Source organism: Cololabis saira, chromosome 1 (genome assembly GCF_033807715.1).
Source record: "Cololabis saira isolate AMF1-May2022 chromosome 1, fColSai1.1, whole genome shotgun sequence".
NCBI classification, from domain to species: domain Eukaryota; kingdom Metazoa; phylum Chordata; class Actinopteri; order Beloniformes; family Belonidae; genus Cololabis; species Cololabis saira.
The window spans coordinates 32887776-32908277 of NC_084587.1; the positions used below are offsets into that span (position 1 = coordinate 32887776).

The 20502-nt window shown below is 41.1% G+C and overlaps 2 protein-coding genes across 2 annotated transcripts; both read left to right on the top strand.

Annotated features, from left to right (window-relative positions):
* The first annotated feature begins 197 nt into the window (after positions 1-197).
* On the top strand, positions 198-11183 carry mri1 (methylthioribose-1-phosphate isomerase 1). The gene is made up of 6 exons (XM_061720656.1): positions 198-627; positions 2172-2395; positions 4283-4452; positions 4536-4712; positions 5899-6123; positions 8962-11183. The coding sequence occupies exons 1-6, from the start codon at positions 496-498 to the stop codon at positions 9093-9095; spliced, it is 1062 nt and encodes a 353-aa protein (XP_061576640.1). The 5' UTR covers positions 198-495; the 3' UTR covers positions 9096-11183.
* A 6538-nt stretch (positions 11184-17721) lies between these two features.
* On the top strand, positions 17722-19719 carry c1h19orf53 (chromosome 1 C19orf53 homolog). The gene is made up of 3 exons (XM_061731767.1): positions 17722-17851; positions 19168-19223; positions 19376-19719. The coding sequence occupies exons 1-3, from the start codon at positions 17761-17763 to the stop codon at positions 19520-19522; spliced, it is 294 nt and encodes a 97-aa protein (XP_061587751.1). The 5' UTR covers positions 17722-17760; the 3' UTR covers positions 19523-19719.
* Positions 19720-20502: the final 783 nt, after the last annotated feature.

Here is a 20502-nt window from a genome sequence, read left to right on the forward strand (position 1 = left end):
TCTGTTATGCTAATCCCGTGTGTGAGTGTGAAACGTCCCCAGACAAAAGGGGGTGAGAGGGGGATGGGGCACCAGCGAGGGGGCGGGGCCCGGGATCAATCAAACACCCCGCGAGACCCCGGTGGGCGTGGCCTCCATGCTCCGGTGGGCGTGGCCTCGCAAAGGGCTTCCTGCTCGGGGGGGCCACGTGGTTCCGCCTCCCTGCTCGTCTGTCTGTCAGCGTGTGAATGTTTCCAGCCTTCACTTCTTCACTTCTCCGCCTCTCCGCCTCTCCCAGCAGCGAGAGCGGACCTTTCTCCTGCTCGTACTCTGTCCCACCTCCTCCTCTTCCTCCTCCTCCTCCTCCTCCTCTTCCTCCCTCTCCTCCTCTCCCAGCCGACAGCCAGGCCGCGGTCACTTCCCCGTGAATCCGCTCACACAGAGTGGGAGAGGATCCAGCAGTGTTACCCCCCCCCACCCCCCTCCCATCACCATCCTCATCTCCATTCTCCGGTCATGACGCTGGAAGCCATCCGCTACCGGTCCGGGTCTCTGCAGATCCTCAACCAGCTGCTGCTGCCACACCAGACCGTCTACGATGACATCCGCTCGGTGCAGGACGCCTACGAGGCCATCAAGTCCATGAAGGTAGCAGATCCGTCCTCCCTTTGTGCAGCCGCTCGTGCATGTATTATTTTGGTCGGCTCTTTTGTGCTCCCGCCGCTGCACGCATGTGTCTCCACACACTCCCACGCGTCGGCCTCTTATTTCGGGTTCCACCTGGAGCAGCAACCTTGCCATCTGACTATCTGCTCCCTCCCCACTTCAAAAATCCCTTTTTATTTATAGTTTTCATATAATCCCTGCGATGTATATAGAGCTGGTTTGTGCACTGAGCCATTCACCCATGAACCCCTCCTCCTCCTCCTCCCCCTTTTTCTTTGGGAGAGATTATTGATGAATTATTAATGACCTTTGCCAGGGTTTTTGTTCCGTTTTGGTCTTGTGCTGCACTCGGTGACACCTCCGGCTCCTGGATTCCCCCAAATCAGAATCGCTGAAATACAGAGGTGCTCACATGGATCCACAGTGTTCAGATTTTTGGAAATGATATTGGGTGTTTATAGACTGTAGCTGAGCAGAAATGATCTTTTGTCTTTTTTATATATTTACATTCACACAGTGAATGCACTTGTTTGATCCTGCATGCAGTATTCGAGTTGTAAAAAAAAATCAGGGAGGATGGTGGATTTTATAATATGGGGACAGATAATTTGTGCTGATTACAAATAATATAATATATTACAAATAATAGCAGTGACCAAAACAGCTGCAGAAATACTGCAGGAATGACATAGCAGCAGTTAAATGCAGCCTTCTGTAAGATTTAAATATCCACTGGGCTTACATCAAATACATCAAAACACAACAATAATGAACAGTTTTCTGAATTTATCAATATGATTCTGTCCTTCACAGGATAAGTAAAATGGATCACTGCAAAAACTCAAAATCTTAACAAGAATATTTGTCTTATTTCTAGTTAAAATGTCTCATTTTAGTAAAAAAAATCTCATTACACTGAAAACAAGACTCATCACTGGAAAAAACAAAAATGTTTTCACCTGTTTCAAGTAGATTTTCACTTGAAATAGCCTAAGTAGAAAAGTCTGCCAGTGGAACAAGATTTTATTGCTTGTAATAAGAAGATAAATCTTGTCCCACTGGCAGATTTTCCTACTTATTTCAAGTGAAAATGTACTTGAAACAGGTGAAAATTGTCAAATAAGTTGTTTTTCTGGTGATGACTCTAAATGTTGAAATAGTAGTAAAACCACATTCATTGATGAAATGACATAAGGGATAGAAAGGGGGGATGGCAGTTTTACAGGGGGGATGATTTTGACTGTTTTTATTTCAGGGGGGGATGCCATCCCCCCTCATCCCCCCTCAACTCGAGTACTGCCTGCATGTGGTGGAGTAGAGGAATCTGCCACAAGCAGCAGGTGATGTCATACTAAAGTATCATGCCACAGAGTGAAATGACTTCATCACAGAGATGATTTCATTTCATTGTTGGCTGTTGTGACAAGTGTTCTGCTGAAACTAGATTTCATAATATCCAAGCTCAAGTTTGAACAAAAAACCACCCAAGTTGACGTGATGAGAGCACCATCTGTCCCCTGTCCCAGGTGCGCGGAGCTCCAGCCATCGCCATCGTGGGCTGCCTCAGCCTGGCCGTGGAGCTGCGTGCGGGCGCCGGGGGTGATGACCCCGTAACCTTCATCAGGGAATCTCTGTGTCACCTGACCGTAGCCAGGCCCACCGCCGTCAACATGGGCCGCGCCGCACGAGAGCTGATGGAGTTCGCGGAGAACGAGAGCATGGAGAAGAACTCGGAGCAGCTCAGAGAAAGGTGGGCTGGTTTCTTTAAAAATCCCTTAAATGTGACTCCAACCTGTACAGTTTCACACTGAAGCAAAGATACTCCAGCAACAAAAACAAGTTCTATCTGTTTGGTTGAATTTCAGCAGAAACATTTTGACACCTTATGTCCTCCTTTTTTTTCTTTAAATTTTTTTTTAGATCTAATATAAGAGTTCCCTTATCAACCATGAATTCACAGCTCTGTTTATAGAGGCGACTCCAAAACATGTGCCTATTTGCAGATCTGTCATACAGCTTTGTGTTACTCACATTCTGAGTTATGTCACTGAAACCTGAAGATATGGATTGGTGACTGAATTGCAGATATTTAGACCAAGTTGCCCCCCCCAATTAAGCTATGTTAGTATGGTAATCACTTGAGATGCCCAGGTACATGTTTTCTAGCAAGGAAATACACACACATCAAGTGCATGTGTGAAATTATCCACCCCCTGCTTTCACCCAGATGGATCCTCCCAAGTGATATCACTCTTATCCAACACCAGCTTCAGGTGTCTTTCTTCCTTCCAGCTGTGAAAATTATCAGATTTCAAATAAGTGAAAATTGGGAGCCCGGTGTCTCCCACATGATTGCTTCAGCGAGTGCGTCAACCCCTGTTTACATCTGCAGTTGTCAGCAGACCAGGTTCCAGCGTCTCGTTTGTGTTTCCGTCAAGAGTGAACACAAACCAGCATTAGTCTGGTGCCGAAGTTCCACACTATTGATTCTTGGCACAGCAGAGCTTTAATGTGGACAAACTGAGAGAGAGAAAGAGAGAACCACATGGTAAGAAGCTGTGCATGTATCACCGGCCAGAAAAGTGAACTTTTACACTGAGTGGAACAGACTCCAGCATTTTAGGCTTTTTCTCCACATTTCTGTGCAGTATTTGCTCTAAAATGAAACGTGCAGAGACGAAAGGTGAGCAGAGGTGTGCCGCTACAGAGATTTACACCATCACTAATGGATTTCCATGCATCTTTCTTCTTTTACTCTATTTCGATATCTGTTGCATAACATTTTGACATTGCTCTGAAAATACTGGTACTAATGTGACTGTCTGTTTCGGTGCCTCGACTCTTTGCAGTTTTGTTAAGGTGTCATTTTGTTGAAACATCAAACAAAAAGTTAATTTTTGTGCCAAGCGTGTAGCACCGAATCCTCTCTCTTTTCCTCCAACGGTTGCAGCAGTACGTCTTCATTCAGGTTGTTAAAATATCATTAACCAGGTGAAGAAGCATCCATCTCTTCTGGTCGGCTGCACAACTAAACTCGGTTTGTGGTTGTTGCTGTTCGGTTATGCAGTGACACCTGCTGCAATTATGGAAAAATGACTTGCTTGTGTCAGTGTCATTTTAAAGGTGTTTCCATGTCGTGTGACAACATCCCTCCTCGTAGTTTGGGTTGCACCGTAACGGCAAGGCAGTGGGGCTTAACTTGACTTGAACTTTGGGCCTAAAACATACTTGAAGAAACAGATTTCTCAGGAGACTTCTAGTAATTGGGCTTGTGACATGTGGCAAATCTGCCCAGCTGGCCTTCGGCAGGAGGGTCCCCCCTCATGATCCAGGTCCTGCTCAAGGTTTCTTCCTCCTAAAGGGGAAGTTTTCCTTGCCACTGTTTGGCTTAAGGTTTTTCTCCCACTAGGGGAGTTTTTACCTGCCATTGTTTATGTAATAACTGCTCAGGGTTCATGTTCTGATCTCTGGAAAGCGCCTAGAAGACAGCTTGTATTGTTATAGATGCTATATAAATAAAATTGAATTGAATTTTGTAACTATCGGGGAGTGGACTCAGACATGATGGACACATTGAGGCTGCAGTGGCACACAAAGCCTCCTCTCAATTCCCACCTCTTGTGACCCCCTCCGACAGTGTAATTGCCTGGATCGAAGACATGCTGCAGCGGGACGTGAACGACAACAAGAAGATCGGTAACTACGGAGCCCAGCACATCCTGTCGGGTGTCCCGAGGGACTCGGTGACCATCCTCACGCACTGCAACACCGGCTCGCTGGCCACAGCTGGATACGGGACGGCGCTGGGTGAGACTGGAGCTTTGGATCTGAATGAGGAAGGACTGTGAACATGTTTCCATGGCTGGTGCTGTAATGCTGACTGTGTGTAGGTGTGGTGAGAAGCCTCCATTCCCTGGGCAGGCTCAAGCGCGTGTACTGCACAGAGACCAGGCCGTACAACCAGGGCTCCAGACTGACGGCGTACGAGGCGGTGGCAGAAGGAATTCCCGCCACACTAATCACAGACAGCATGGCGGCTCTCACCATGAGAGAAATGAACATCACAGGTTCGTGTCCAGTATCACGCCTCTTTATGGTTTTAGTCAAACTCCCCTCTCACTAGGGATGGGCGGTATGAACTAAAAAATGTATCACGATAATTTCTGGCATTTATCCCGATAACGATAAAAATGACGATAAAAAAAATACCAATTCAACTCCACCTTTTCAACTATAAATCTATCTCGCTCTCAGATCCGACATGTTTGTTACACAAATCGTCATCAACGGGAATTTATCTTTCTTTCTTTCTTTCTTTCTTTCTTTCTTTCTTTCTTTCTTTCTTTCTTTCTTTCTTTCTTTCTTTCTTTCTTTCTTTCTTTCTTTCTTTCTTTCTTTCTTTCTTTCTTTCTTTCTTTCTTTCTTTCTTTCTAGCTCCTTTCTTTCTTTCTGGCTCCTTTCTTTCTTTCTTTCTGGCTCCTTTCTTTCTTTCTTTCTTTCTTTCTTTCTGGCTCCTTTCTTTCTTTCTTCCGCCATGTTTGTTACACAAAAACGTCATCAACGGGAATTTATCCTTTTTTCTTTCTTTCTTTCTTTCTTTCTTTCTTTCTTTCTTTCTTTCTTTCTTTCTTTCTTTCTTTCTTTCTTTCTTTCTTTCTTTCTTTCAGGCTAATTTCTTTCTTTCTTTCTTTCTTTCTAGCTCCTTTCTTTCTTTCTGGCTCCTTTCTTTCTTTCTTTCTTTCTTTCTTTCTTTCTTTCTTTCTAGCTCCTTTCTTTCTTTCTGGCTCCTTTCTTTCTTTCTTTCTAGCTCCTTTCTTTCTTTCTGGCTCCTTTCTTTCTTTCTTTCTTTCTTTCTAGCTCCTTTCTTTCTTTCTGGCTCCTTTCTTTCTTTCTTTCTTTCTTTCTTTCTAGCTCCTTTCTTTCTTTCTGGCTCCTTTCTTTCTTTCTTGCTCCTTTCTTTCTTTCTGGCTCATTTCTTTCTTTCTTTCTTTCTGGCTCATTCCTTCCTTCCTTCCTTCCTTCCTTCCTTCCTTCCTTCCTTCCTTCCTTCCTTCCTTCCTTCCTTCCTTCACGTACGTAACGCAGAACCATAAATCAACTTTACACAAAAACATCATCAACGGGAATTTATCGTTTTTACCGCGAGATGACAAATTCTTACCGTGGGGAATTTTTTTGACGGTACATCGTGAACGGTAAAATATCACCCATTCCTATCTCTCACCATGTTGTTTCTGCTGCGTTCTCCCTCAGCGGTGGTGGTGGGCGCCGACAGAGTGGTTGCCAACGGCGACACCGCCAACAAGGTGGGCACGTACCAGCTGGCCATCGCCGCAAAGCACCATGGGATTCCTTTCTACGTGGCCGCACCCAGCACATCGTGTGACTTGAGCCTGGAGAGCGGCAGGGACATCATCATTGAAGTGCGCCCCCCAGAAGAACTCACCAGTATAAACGGAGTTCCCATCGCTGCCCCAGGTAAGAAGACGGGACAAACAGAGCACTTTGTTTGTTTGTTTGTGTGGGGAACAGATAAAACTCACTTAAATAAGAGTGAGTCCAGAAGAGTAACTGCAGTGAGGTGAAAACACCAGACTTGCAGAGATGGATGACATCACTGATTATAAACGGCACGCTGCATCGGTCCCAGAGTGGAAGACTGAGAGATCTCTGAGAGCTGTGTGAGGAACAGGAGAGAAACTGATCATCCAGATCCTCTCCGCAGGCGGGTACTTGTACTTATATTTATGGAAGAGCTCATTAGGCTTTTCTGCATGACATTTTTGCATTTAATTGGATAGTAATGCTACAAAGATGAAAGAATATAGAAAACGGGGATGGATATGCAAAACCTTTCTCAACAACCTTTTTTTTTTTTTTTTTGTTAACTTCGACTGTCCCAGTCGTGTCCCTGGAAACTCTGCAGATCAACACGTGCATAAACGGTTGAAATAGGTGCGGAAATCTTCAGGAGTGGATTTTGGCCTGTTGTAGGTGATTTTGTGTGAGCCGACTTGAGTCATTAAATCTTTAATTACACTGCAGAGCTGAGAGGTCTCGGTGACATCACAGTAATTAAGCTTATTTTAATGAGGACACTGACTCGGGAGAGGAGCATTGTGCTTTTGCGTTATTCCTACTTTTATCTTTATACTTAATTTTAGTCTAACAATGTTTTTTTTCTTCTTCTTTTAACTGTCCATGTATATAATTTAATTCAATCAATCAATCGATTCATATTTATTTCGAGCAATGAACATAACATAAATGACCTGCGTGCAACATAAAATTAAACAAATACCTTTTATCAGGTTTATCAGGTGCAGGTTCAAAATACAAATTAATTTGCAACACTCGAAAGGGAATGGGAAGAAGAAAATTTATTTAATCCCACCCCTGTTTCTCATTAACAACTTGACAGATTTTTTTTTTTTTTAAGGCTTCCTCCTGTCTCAACATTTGAACCAAAAAAATGAAAAAAAAGACCTATATCAAATTATAAAAAAAAAAAAAAAAAAAATTCTACAGTTCACCTCACCTAAATTCCCACACATAGTGGCTACGAAATGCAGATTAAATTAAAAAACAAAATAATCTGATAACCTGGAAATAAAGTTTTAGTGTAAAACGTTGCCCATTTATATAACAGGAACATATATTTGTTTGAGATGCAACCGTTTAAGACTTTCCGGCCAAACGTCACAGCCACAATGAGTTGTAGTCCGAGCGTCTGTGTCAGGCCAGACAGGCTGTCCTGTTTCTCCCTCACTGAAGAAGCTGCAGGAAAGGCCTGGGGCACCATCCCCAGAGTTCTCCAAGCTTCACTCTGGTTGCTACTCCTGCTTGTGTTGGACTTTGATTCTGCTATTCCAGTGAACCCCCCCGTGGTTTGAATAGGGTGCTGCTTATTACTTTTTAATTGTGGTATTATTCTTTGTGCCACACAGACCCACAGTAGTACACAAAATTGCAAATGTACCACAAGTCATAACTCACATTTTCCATTTATTACAAGCACCCAATTTATCTTGAGTTATTATTGCTCATGACTGTATGTAAACATAGAAGTAACCTGAGATGTTGAGACAACAATGAAGCGCTTGGATGTTTTTAACACTAAAACTACGTGTACAGCAGTTTCAAAGTGAGAAAACGAACGTAAGTGAATGATGGGCAATAAATGTGTCTCCTGAGAAGAATTTGAGGCACTTCATCATATTGGTGCGCATTTTTGTATGCTGTAAATCTTCCAGATTACCAACAAGCGAGTGGTGAATTCATCTTCTGGACGTCTTTTCTGAGCAGCAGGCTGCATGATCTACTGAATTCTGCAGCATGTCCAAGAGAAAAGGGCTTATTTTACCCACTTTCTTTAGTCAGGTTCAGACAAAACTTCAAAAACTGAGAGCAGGTGTAAGAGATCGAGATTACTTTAAAAGTTTGTATGATTGATCTGAGGACTCGTGGATTTATATTAAACATTAGTCATTGTATTGCATTTGAAAAGGGCTTCAAGTTTAGCTTTTTTAATTGTCTTGTTTCATGCGCAAAAAGTGTGGAACTGCTGGATTTATGCAGAGTTATTGATCCTTTTATGGATTTTGCTGATGGCTTGACATACAGTAGTTTTTTGGGGGGAGGAGGGTTATTAAGAAGGGCACCTCTGCAGTTTGTTGGAAAGCTAAAATAACAGGGGAAAACAAAAGCTAAGCTATTAAAGTTAGCAGCAACACCTGATGATCGGATTAAAAGAAAAAAACGAGTTGGTAATGTACGGAGCCCCTAAAGGGACACGGATTTTTTTTTTTTTTTACATATAATGAGTTTTAAGCGTGCGCGTGAAACCTTTACGCACGCGTAAAACCTTTAAGTGAGCACGTAAAGTTGTTTACCTGAGCACGTAAAACGTTTATGCACTCACTAAAAACTTTCACGCGCTCTCGCAAAACTTATAAGTGAGCGCCTAAAAGTTGTTCTACGTGAGCACGTAAAAACAAGTATTCTACATGTTTTGCTGGAACAGGAGACCAACCAGTTGCGCCCTGCTCTGTTTATGAATGGAAATGACATTACAGGATTTAGCTGAGCTATATTTTAACCTGGGACTCCATTATAAGGACATTACCACTTTGCTTGCAAGAAAACAACTTTACATGCTCACTTAAAGGTTTTACGCGCGCGTGTAGGTTTCACGCACACGCTTAAAACTCATTATATATATATATAAAAAAAAAAAAAATCTGTGTCCCTTTAGGGGCTCCGTAGTAATGACTTTAAATGACTTTAACAACTATCTTTCCCAACGGCTCACTGCAGGTATTGATGTGTGGAACCCAGCATTCGACGTGACCCCTCACCAGCTCATCACAGGAGGCATCATCACAGAGTTGGGAGTCTTCCTCCCGTCTGAGCTGCAGGCGGCGCTCACCGGCCGCCTCACCGCCCTCTAGAGCCTCCCGGCCCTCTCCTGCTGGTCCCGGTGCACCACCACACCTTTACTTCACACACTTAGACACTCTCATGTCTTCACAGAGCATGCGTGGCTTGTGGTTTTAAATTTAAGTTGATTCAAGGCACACTTACCGTGTCAGTGGTGCACCCAGAAGAAGAAGAAAAACAATCTTTCACTCAGCCACACAAAAATTCACTGCAGGGAATCAAACAGACACACATATGCACTCTGCTTTCTTATAAATCCTTCTTCTGTAGTCTTTACATCTCACCCTTTCCCAGGTCTTCCATGTCACCTTTCATTTTCTTTTGTTCCCTCCGTCTCTCTTTAACTGGCTTCTGCAACTATAAATAGAGCCCAGCTGGAGTCAAAACCTCTAAATTCTGTTTGGCAAACAAAACATTACCGAGGAAACGTTTCACTGACTTCCTCAACAAACTAGATGAAGGGCATGACTTATTCCCCAATTTCAAAGCAGTTGTGGTGTCAAAAATGCTGCTACCCCCTTGTAAATATATATGTATATATATACCCATGCTGGTAGGGTGTACATATGTTTAGAAAACGAATAAATGAAAAAAAAATGAAAAAAATAAAACAACACAAAATTAACCTCTGCCAGTAAACGGTACTGCTATGTTAACCAAATATGTGGTTATTTAAAATCAAATTTGTCATCTAAAATGTTATATTAACATTAATTTCTATTGTTCAGTGTAGAACTCTTTGTAGAGGACTAAATCTAATAATAACTTAGGGTTTCACACAGATATTCTTAGTGATGTGTGAAAACAATTATTTGCCATTAATTTTTTTTAACCTGTGCAGCAAAATTGGAACCAGTTCTCGTCAGTCAGCTGGAGTCTTTTACAAGACATGGCTGTGTTTATACTTCATACCATATTTGTATTCCCACAATATTTTTATGTACAGCTTACAGACAGCTTTTACATATACACGCGTATCCTTAAAGATCACCCTTCTCTGTACGGATGAAACATCTGGAGCATTTGATCTGAGGAGGCTGTTTTTCTGGATAAGACGCATCACTTTGAAAGGAATATTTCACCCCACAATGAACGCTGGGTCTCCTGCTTTCGTAGTCATCGGTAACCATTTTTCATAAGAGTATAATTGAAACAAGTTAAGTTTATCCCAGATGATTTGAGTGTGTGAATTTGATTTTACAGCTAAGGAAGAAAATCAAATGTAAATCTCTCCACGTCGCTGTTATTCAGTCCAGGAGCTCGGCTTCAGGCCAACGCAGGAAAAATGTAATGATGGACTTTTTCGTGTCCAAATTAGAAAAGTGTTTTGACTCTTAGTACCTTTAGGCTCATGTTTGTTCCTATCAGTATACCTTTCAGGTGTTTTTGGTTTAAAATACACACACACATTTACTGTGATGTTCTGCTCAGCTGAGTGACTACAGAGACAGATATTTCCCCAGGGCTCAGAGACCAAAGGACAGTTAGAAAAACACAAAAGGAACTTAATTTTGTCTAAATAAGTAGTTGTTTCTCTGTGGCGCTACATGCGTAAATACGGACTGGTTGCCAGATTGTTGGTTTAACATCAGGCCTCTTGATTCAAGAAGCCACCAAATAAACTTCACATCGTCCATTTATCTCTGCTCCATAATATCACTAAAAGACTTTAAAACACATTAGTCTATTCAGTCACACAAACAAGAATTTTCTTCATTTTGTTTTAAAGAAGTGTTTCGTTAACTTTATGCAGGTTTTCAGGTTTTTTTTAAAGTTTTGGTTAAGTTTTGGTTTTAATGGTGATTCACAGTGCCAGCCCAAAGTTGGTTATTTTATTTTAATTATTTTAAGCAATATCTAATCGTATAGCGATATTTTTTAACAGCCAAAGACCACATTGACATTTTAAGATTTTCAAATACAGTTGGCTCAGTTTGAATGGACTGTTTGCTCAGATAGGGATTTTAAAAAGTCTTGTGTGTCGCTTGTAATAAACACATCCACTATATCCACCGGAGTGACGGCTTCGGACAACTCCGCTTGCTGTGTTTTAACTGTCCGTTGTTTTTTTTATTTTGCAATGGTGGCCAGTAGGTGTGGCAAAAGCCATTTTCACAGTTTCACGCTGGTGAAATGTGCTGGTTATCCCTCCTCATTCTGCCTCCGCTTCCCGGCTGCGTGTTCGCAGTGATCCCAGGAAGCCGCATTATTCTGATCAGATATGCCTCAAATCAGATTTAGGAACACAGCGCTGGAAGTGGTGGAGACGAGACCGACCAGCTTAGCCACACAAATGTCGGAGACCATTTCAGACAGGACATGTGAATGAGCAGCAGGTGACTCTTCGTTCTGGGGTGCATTATTCCTTTAAGACAGGGACGGGATCTTCCCCACGCTGCGGCGCTTGTCTGGGGAAAGGCCTACGACACGCATAATGATGCCACCAACAATCTGAATGTAAGACTTTACTCAGATGAACTTCATGAGGACTTTCAGGTGCTCGCTTTTTGCCTTCCTCCTCATATTAGAATGTGCTTCGACTGGATCCATCCCTCCTTGTTAGCGGAAAGCTCTTTTATTCCAGACCCCCCCCCCACCCCATCATCATACTGCTACCTAAAGTCAGAAACATGTGCACCTGAGAAGGAACCAGAGGAGGTGTGGAAGACACACAAGGAGACAGAAGTAGAAGCAATGGGTATTAAAAAAAAAAACAAAGAAAAGAAAAAGGAAGGAGTCTGTCTTATTTCCTAGCAGCCATGTTAAGATGTCATTTATACATGGCATAGCTATTAAATCTGTGCATCAAGTCTGCGTATTAAGCCTTCGGACAAATTAGTAATGATGTCTATATACAGCCATTTGATTTTTGACTTAGTCTTAAGAACTCTGCCATCAGAAACAATCACACTGTTGTGCATCCACCCTTTAATATGTGAGTAAGAAGCCTCAATATGGTTGCAGAATCACAATGAAATGCCTGAATCAGGTTTCTGATCCTTCACCTCCACGTGTGCCACTGTAATGTCATTATACATAATACACACAGTCTCTATGGAGAAGCCAAATCCAAAAGGATGATGCTATTTCAAAGGTTTCAGGTAGCTTCCTGTGACTGAAGATGGGCTTTTACTTTGAAAACTCAACCAATGCCAAGTTCTCCTTGTAATCCTGCCCTAAACTCGAACTTTAGATGTTTACTTCTTTTTAATGCTACACCTAATCTTGTTGTGGTCATAAAATAAGTTTCACCTGTTCTATAAACTTCCGGTGGCGGGGTGGAGGGGGTTCAAAGGCCAAGTTTCTCTAGGCAGGCAAAACCTGCTCTTAATTTTGACTTTTATTTTGTCGTACTACACACAAGCTCTTGTTAGTCAGTTAGTTGCAGCATAGTTTAAAAAAACCGGAGACTGTTGCCGAGTGAGCAGCTGAGACATTCAGGGGATGTGACCTGTGGAAAAAAGTTTCTAATCATTTTATATAAATGCGCAGCCATGGGGGAAAAGAATAAGAAAATAAATAAAAATAAGAAAAAGCTCAAGACCAGTAGCTTTATGAACATTGTAGACTTTTGATGTTGACGTAAACTTATAACGAATACACAGTTTTGCTTTTCTACTCCACAAATCCACTGCAAAGTCCAGAAAAAATATATATACAGTATATGAAGAAAAAACATTTAAAAAAAAATGGCTTAATGTCAACAAGAATTGCAGTATCATCACTAAATTGTTCATATCTTAAAAAGTCTGTAATGAATATTCACCTCTTCTTCACTTTGATCTTCATCTCTCTCACCCATTAAAACTCGACTCACAAAGATGCTGATAGGTCACACAAATGTAAGAAACTGTGTTTTTTTTTCTCTCTTCTTTTGTTTTCTACAGCTGAATATGAGCTTTCAGGGGCCGTTTTAGAAGATGCTCCATACATATGTAGCAATGATCCGCCACATGTTTTTGTTTTAAAATCTTTAAATGGTACAAGTTTTGTTAAGTGTTTTTTGTTTGTTTGTTTTCCCCCTTTCTCTTATATGTACATCAAGATCCTAACTTTATGGCTGTGGTTGTCATTTTTATTTCATGGCATTGTAATTCCTTGTGACTAGGCCATCAGAGCACCACAGTAGGGAGGCCTCCTCGACTCCACACACTACCTCTCCGTCTGTCTGCACAGACTCCAAAGCTGAAGTGCACGAAAACAAGCACGCGGCATGGCAGGCTGGAAACGTACAAAAAAAGACAATAAATCTGATCTAAAAGTCTTCACGTCCAACAAACGTTTGTGTTTCTGAATCAGAGCGACAGCTTGTGATGCCACTTTTGAGTTGATGCTGCAATCTGCTGAGGTTCTGGCTAAACTTTGGTTGCAGCTAGTCGGTTTGTTTTGGTTTTTTTTTATGCATATTTTGAAGCAGCAGACGCACAGTGCTGCATTTAAACTGTTACATCAAACTCAAAAGGATCAAAACCTGGGCGGTGATCAGGTGCCAAAATCCAGAGCAGTTGCAAAGTTTCTCATTGATCCGGTTAATCGGTCAGAAGCTGACGTGCTATGAAATGATCAGAGTGGCCTGCAGCTGCTATGGAAGGAGTGTTGTTCAGATGGCCTCTTTAAGTGCAAGTTTGTTGTTGTTGTTATTGATAATCACTCAATGATCTCTGTTTGATTTTGTAACATGTGGAAATGGTTCAATACTGGATTTTTTTTAATGTATATGAATATAAGTATATGAATATAATTCTGTAAACTGCAGTCATGGATTTAAGAGATTTCTCTTTCACATCAATACAGTAAAAAAAATAAAATAAACCACAGTGAAAATGCTTGTCGATTGATTTTTTTTTTTCATTGTTTGCTTTTAAATAGAACTACTTGGACAAGCAGACATTTCCGACACCGTCTACCCACTGAGCAAAATTAATCATTCCTTCAGTAAAAACGTCCATCGATGTTACATTTCAGCAGAGATGATTCTTTCTGTTGTCATCAGGATTGTAATTTGCCTGAGCCCAAGTGAAACTGCAGTTCACAAAGCTGTTTTGCATTTTAAAAAGATGTCTGTCAGTGAATATAACACGGGGGTGTTCTTCAGGAAAGTGACTGAAGTTGCAGTGAAAAGAAAAGGTGGGCATGAAGAGCATCGCTGCGAACCCACAGGGAGCAAAGTGCAGAGAAGAACTGGAGAAGCAAAGGCAAAAGGTAGAAACAGATGAAACATTTGCAACAAATAAATAAGAAGGAAAGTATAGAGGAGAATTCAAGGTCTTAGAGTTATTAAAGAGCCTAGGAATAACATTGAAATGGGGGAATGCAAAAGGTTAGTTTGAATAACTTTTCTTACTCCCATTTGTGCATCCTCAATTCATTTTTCAACTCCTGGACTCAACTCCTCTCCTTGAGTCTTAGCCCTTTTAACAATATGGGGTTAGTTTGACACACCCACGGGACAATATTTGCTTTTCGGAGCCCATTAACCCCAGTGTTCAAATGTCCAACTTTGCTGCAGAAATAAGGATTTACAGTCTGGTACAAAACGTACTTTTGCCCTCCATAGCTAGATTTCACTGATTATGGGTCTAGCTGTCATCACCTCCATTTGGTAAACTTAACTTCTATGCTGTGAATAAAGACAGACCTATCAGAATGAATGTGAGGTAACACAGTTAGAATCAGTGTATATTCATCTTCATTGGCCCTCTAGCAAGCCTTTTCTCTTCTGTCTGCATTTTGAGAATTAAGAAATCTGTCAAAATAGTATTCAATTCAATTCAATTTTTTTTATATAGCGTCTATTAAAACATAGGTTGTCTCTAGGAGCTTTCCAGAGACCCAGAACATGACCCCCAAGCACTTATTACATAATAAATGGCAGGTAAAAACTCCCCTAGTGGGAGAAAAACCTTAAAGGGGACCTATTATGAAAAACGCGTTTTTTCTTGTTTCAACATATATAAAGTGGTCTCCCCTCACCCTGTCAGCACAGGGGAGACAAAATACCATGAATTTCTGCAAGCTCTCTGACCCCCGCCGGACAGAGTCCCCCAGTGTCACGTGGTTTTTTTTGAGCCGATTAGAATCTGCTCCTGTCGTTACGTAACGACGGGAGCAGATTTCCATAGGTTCAGCCTCCGCTGCTGAAACCACGCCCACAACCAGCTCTCTGCAGGCTGGAGCGGTGCTTCCTTCAGCCAGTCGGACGCGGCGCCGCGGCGGAGCGGATCCGGGTTAAATCATCCAGGTTCCCGGGTGGTTTGGGAGCTGGGTCCTCGGGGGTCTGTCCCAGGTCGGACCAGCTTCACCCTCCGAGATTTTCAGGCAAATCTGTCGGTTTGATCCCCGGTAACCGACGATGCGCACAGGATGCGCTCCGGAGCCCATCTGTGCGCCCGCCGTGGAGTTGCAGCGCCAGCGCGCAGCATCCGCCGGGCAGATCCGGCTGAAATTCCGCTGGTCGGTCCCCGGGAGTCCCTGCTACCAGTCCAGGCCGGTTCCTGCGGTCCCGGCCGGTCGGAACCGGTCAGATTCCCCCGTTAAAGCCGCAGTGATGCGCGCTGATCCAGCAGCGCTGCTCCCGGGCGCCCGGCGTGGCTCCGGGGCCAGCGTTCAGCATCCGCCGGGTAGATCCGGCTTAAATAGTGCATAAATGTTATTTATATACAACTCATATTTTATTTTTTTAACAATAAAGTTTCCATTTGTGAAAATTCAGTGTTGTGATAATTTACTGGCTTGGGCTGCTCTGGCGGAGCGAGGTTTATCCTCCTCCCCTGCTACACGTCATTCAGGGAGTCAATCAGCACAGAGCCTCATTATCATACCCCCGCCTTCCCTAAAAATGAGGCGCAGAAAAAGAGGTTAGAAGCGGTAAAACTAGTGACAGGGCCCACAGGCTGGATTTATGTAGAAAAAACAAGCTTTAGATTGTTTTTAAGACATTCAAGGCCTGTTTAAAATATACATTAAATGCCATAATAGGTCACCTTTAAGCCAAACAGTGGCAAGGAAAAACTCCCCTTTAGGAGGGAAGAAACCTTGAACAGGACCTGGATCATGAGGGGGGACCCTCCTGCCGGAGGCCAGCTGGGCAGAGCAGGAAAAGAGAGAACAGACAGAGAGAATGAATAATATAATAATACAATATAATATATCAGTATGCTGATATTGTTTACAACTTCACAATCCCTGCAAGTGAGGAGACAAGAAGGGACAATTAAACAAATGTCATTAGTCTTTCCGTGCACTCAGTGTACTCAGTTTGAGAGTTTGCTATGATGACACATTGCACACTTCTATAGCAAAGACTACTGCTTGGCCTACTTTGTAGTGTTTAAAATCTTTTTTTTTTTAACCTAGAGTCCATGCATACGTGGGAATGACCGACAGCTAATGTGGGACCCATGGGTGCAGATCCCGGGGGGGACAGGGGGGACATGTCCCCCCCAATTTCTGAAAAACATGAATTGTCCCCCCCAATAAAAATACCCTAAATTATTCAAAATTGAACAAATGTATTTTCAGACTTAAAGGTTGAATATGTAGAATATTTATTAAAAATATATTTCTAAAAAAATGATACATCCACGGTGCGTTTTGAGGTGTACAGAATGAAAGCAATGGGTCCTTTTTTTTTTTAGAACTATTTACCACCATAACTGTGTTAAAACATGATCAGTTAGTTTAAACAACTTGTTTAGGGCTCCATATTTCATCCATATATCAATTGATCGTGCATAAAGTAGTCCCATAGGATAAAAGGAAGATGGTGAGAAGAATTTGAGATGAGTAGACACTACATGCCCAAAACCCTTAAAATTATGATTTAGGAATATAACAGTTAAGTAAGCAGTGACACACACTGTTGGCTGTTTAGGACAAATAAACAAGAAAGGTAAGCACAATAAATGATTCCCTGTGCAGTATTTTTTGGCGAGCCTTTACCAATTTATGGCATGGTATGAGTTGCATATTGGCAAAAAATTAAAAATTAAAATCACGTTGGTGTCCCCCCCAATCCTGACATCGGATCTGTACGACGGAGTATTAGGGCCAAACTAAGACAAAAAAAGGGGAAATTACGAGAATAAACTCATAATATTATGAGAATAAAGTCGTAACATTACGAGAATAAAGTCGTAACATTACGAGAATAAAGTTGTAATGTTGCGAGAATAAAGTCGTAATAGAATAAAGTCGTAATAGAATAAAGTCGTAATATTACGAGAATAAAGTCGTAATTTATGAGAATAAAGTCGTAATATTATGAGAATAAAGTCGTAATATTATGAGAATATAATTTATGAGAACTCTAACAGGAAGAGCATCTTCTCCCTGTGTTAAAATTAGGAATATTGAGCATCTTGTGAAGTTCTATTTATATATTTATAATATATTTAATATTACGACTTTATTCTCGTAATATTACGACTTTATTCTCATATTATTATGACTTTATTTTTTGTCTTAGTTTGGCCCTAATACTCCGTCGTAGATCTGCAACCCTGGTGGGACCTATGACAAAACCAATTTCAAGAGAAAAATGTAGGAGTGAAATTTCAGTTTCATAGCTGTATTTACTGTTTGACGCCGCTGCGCCAGCAGGTGGCGACAATGCAAGAGAATCATATGTAAAGGAAAACGAAGAAGACGCTCTGCGTGTCTCGTTCAGTCACAAACATGGCTCAAGGATCCAAGAAGTTCAAAGCTCAGCGGCCTGGAGCCACAAAAAAACCACACCAGAGCAAGCAGAAAGGACCAAAGAAGGGGGGTAAGTGGCTAATGTTATGGCAGCCAATGTCGTATAAGTTTCTACAGAAAAAGCTGTGAACAAATCCATTTATAGCACAAACGTGGTACAAATGTCTGACGACACATTCCCGGTGTAACGCTGAATTATGTGACCCGTTGGAGCCATCAACCTTTGTGACATCCGGTCTGATGGCCACAAGTGTACCATCGTGTTGTGTATTTCTTTTTTTGTTTTTACCATAGACATATTTACGTAGACGCCCCATCCAGCGCTGAGCCGTACGTCAACGTCGCCGCCATATTGGATGGGGCAAGACTGCGCTGTAAACTAATACGAGTAAATTAACTTATTTTCATAAAGCGCCTTTCTACAAAGAAATTTACGTTTTACGTCTAATTTATTCATTCACACACGCACTAATATACTTGGGAAACAGTTAGGCACCAAATATAATATATTTAATTTTCTCAGATGGCAAAAATAAGAACTTTATTGATCCCACATAGGAGTAATTAATGTTATATCAGCTATAGAGAACAAGGTAGTGCCAAAAAACAATATATATCCCCCCTCACAAAAATAAGAAAAATAGAGAAACATATTTTCTCATCAACAAAACATATTTAAAAATTTTCAAGTAACAAAATAACATATTTGAACCATTTTTCAGACAATAAAATAATATTTGAACCATTTTTCAGACAATAAAAGAACTGAAAAAATCTGAAAAATGGTTCAAATATGTTATTTTGTTACTTGAAAATTTTTTAATATGTTTATGCTTTGTTGATGAGAAAATATGTTTCTCTATTTTTCTTATTTTTGTGAAGAGGGATATATATTGTTTTTTGGTACTACCTTGTAATGAATTACACTTTTGTGGGATCAATAAAGTTCTTATTTTTGCCATCTGAGAAAATTAAATATATTATATTTGGTGCCTAACTGTTTCCCAAGTATATTAGTGCGTGTGAGAATGAATGAATGAGACGTAAAACGTACATTTCTTTGTAGAAAGGTGCTTTATGAAAATAAGTCCATTTACTTGCCACATTCAATATGGTGGCAGCGTTGACGTACGGCTCAGCGCTCGATGGGGCGTCTACGTTTTTACGTCTATGGTTTTTACCACCATCGTGTTTATGATATCACAAATTCTGCTGTGAGGTCAGATTCTGCGACATTAAAAATAATCTCAGATTAAATTGCTTGTGTTGCTGGCAATATTTTCACATTATGTTTTAATTAAAGTGCCTTTGATCACATCTAAATCTTATCTAAATCATCTTGCTATATTACATTATATAACTTATTTTTTTCAACTGTCTATGAAGGGAGGATCATTGCACCCAAGAAGGCTCAAGTGGTTGAACAACAGAAACTGAAGAAGGTGAGGACAAGTGTAAATAATAACTGTGAGACAACAGAAGCTTCTCAATTTAGCTTGTCAGATATAACATAAAAATACCTGGAGACTAAACCAGTAAGCCTTTCAGACTAGTTAAAGCTCAAGTTGACTGGTTACTCTGCTTTGTCCCGAAGGGTCTTGAGATTGCCATCAGGAACAAGATCGAGCATGAGGTGACCCAGAGGGCCAGTTCCTCCCTCCACAAGCCTCTGGCTGTGATTAAAGGGGCTGATACCAAACGAGACCCAGGAGCCTCCCGTCCTGGATCCAGTTCCAAATAGGACCATGTTCCACCCAAGACTTTAAATCTCATGGATACAGCAAAGTGGGGGAAAAAAAGTTTTAAAAAGACATTGGGTTTTGTAATTACATGTCAAATAAGCTTCTGTCATCCTTTTAGATTATTGTATGCTGTAACTGCATTATAATATGTAATGGATTGTAGGAGCTTGCTATATAAAACACAAATGTAATAGTCCGTTGCGTCTTTTCAAAATCTTGTTGTGAGAATCTTGATTCCATCGGAGTGTTAAAAAAGACTGGAGATGCAAGTAAAACAGATATTTTGACAGGAGTAGAGAGAAGTTAATATAAGTACAAACAAAATTGAACATGATGGTCAATTTTGAAGTCGGAGGTGAAAGACTTTCTGACTAACACCTCTGGAGCGGGAGGAGGTGGAGCGAGAAATTGGGATAGGCCCGTCCAGAGATTGATCATACCATAATCGTTCTAGGAGGATACTTTATGAATATCATTGATAGTTGTTAAAATGCCATCAATATTGATCATTTTTGTTCATGTTTTTTAAAGGTGCTCATACTTGATGTAAAATAGTTCAAGTGTATTTGATTATAAGCACTGGCTGCTGGAAGATGAAAGGGTCTAGAGAGGTTTTGACTCTTTTTTTTTTTTTTTTGTATTGTGGTGTAGTTTTTATTAAATAAATGATATGTCATGTTTTGCTCATAAGAGGTTGTATTAACCTCATTTTAGACCTGCCAGCTGGTGCCACTAAGTGAGTTCAGCAAAGTCAGGCTCACTTTGGGAGTGGTGGCTGTAGAAATATGAAAGCTGGGATCATGTATAACTGGGACTAAAACTGATGAACCCCCGGATTAGTAAAATCCATCATAATTAGGTTTCACATACACTCAAAAAGGGGACACAAAGGTTTACAGATCTCCTGACACTTCATTCATAAAAAGAGCAGGCTGTGTGACCTGCTCATTGAGAAGAATGTGAACATTAAAATAATTTT

Bases quoted from the DNA above. Each gene is read 5' to 3' on its own strand.
- mri1 (XM_061720656.1), top strand. From the start codon at position 496: ATGACGCTGGAAGCCATCCGCTACCGGTCCGGGTCTCTGCAGATCCTC. The intron at 628-2,171 runs GTAGCAGATCCG...CCCCTGTCCCAG, and splicing joins AGGCCATCAAGTCCATGAAG to GTGCGCGGAGCTCCAGCCAT. The intron at 2,396-4,282 runs GTGGGCTGGTTT...CCCCTCCGACAG, and splicing joins TCGGAGCAGCTCAGAGAAAG to TGTAATTGCCTGGATCGAAG.
- c1h19orf53 (XM_061731767.1), top strand. From the start codon at position 17,761: ATGGCTCAAGGATCCAAGAAGTTCAAAGCTCAGCGGCCTGGAGCCACA. The intron at 17,852-19,167 runs GTAAGTGGCTAA...CTGTCTATGAAG, and splicing joins GAAAGGACCAAAGAAGGGGG to GGAGGATCATTGCACCCAAG. The intron at 19,224-19,375 runs GTGAGGACAAGT...TTTGTCCCGAAG, and splicing joins AACAACAGAAACTGAAGAAG to GGTCTTGAGATTGCCATCAG.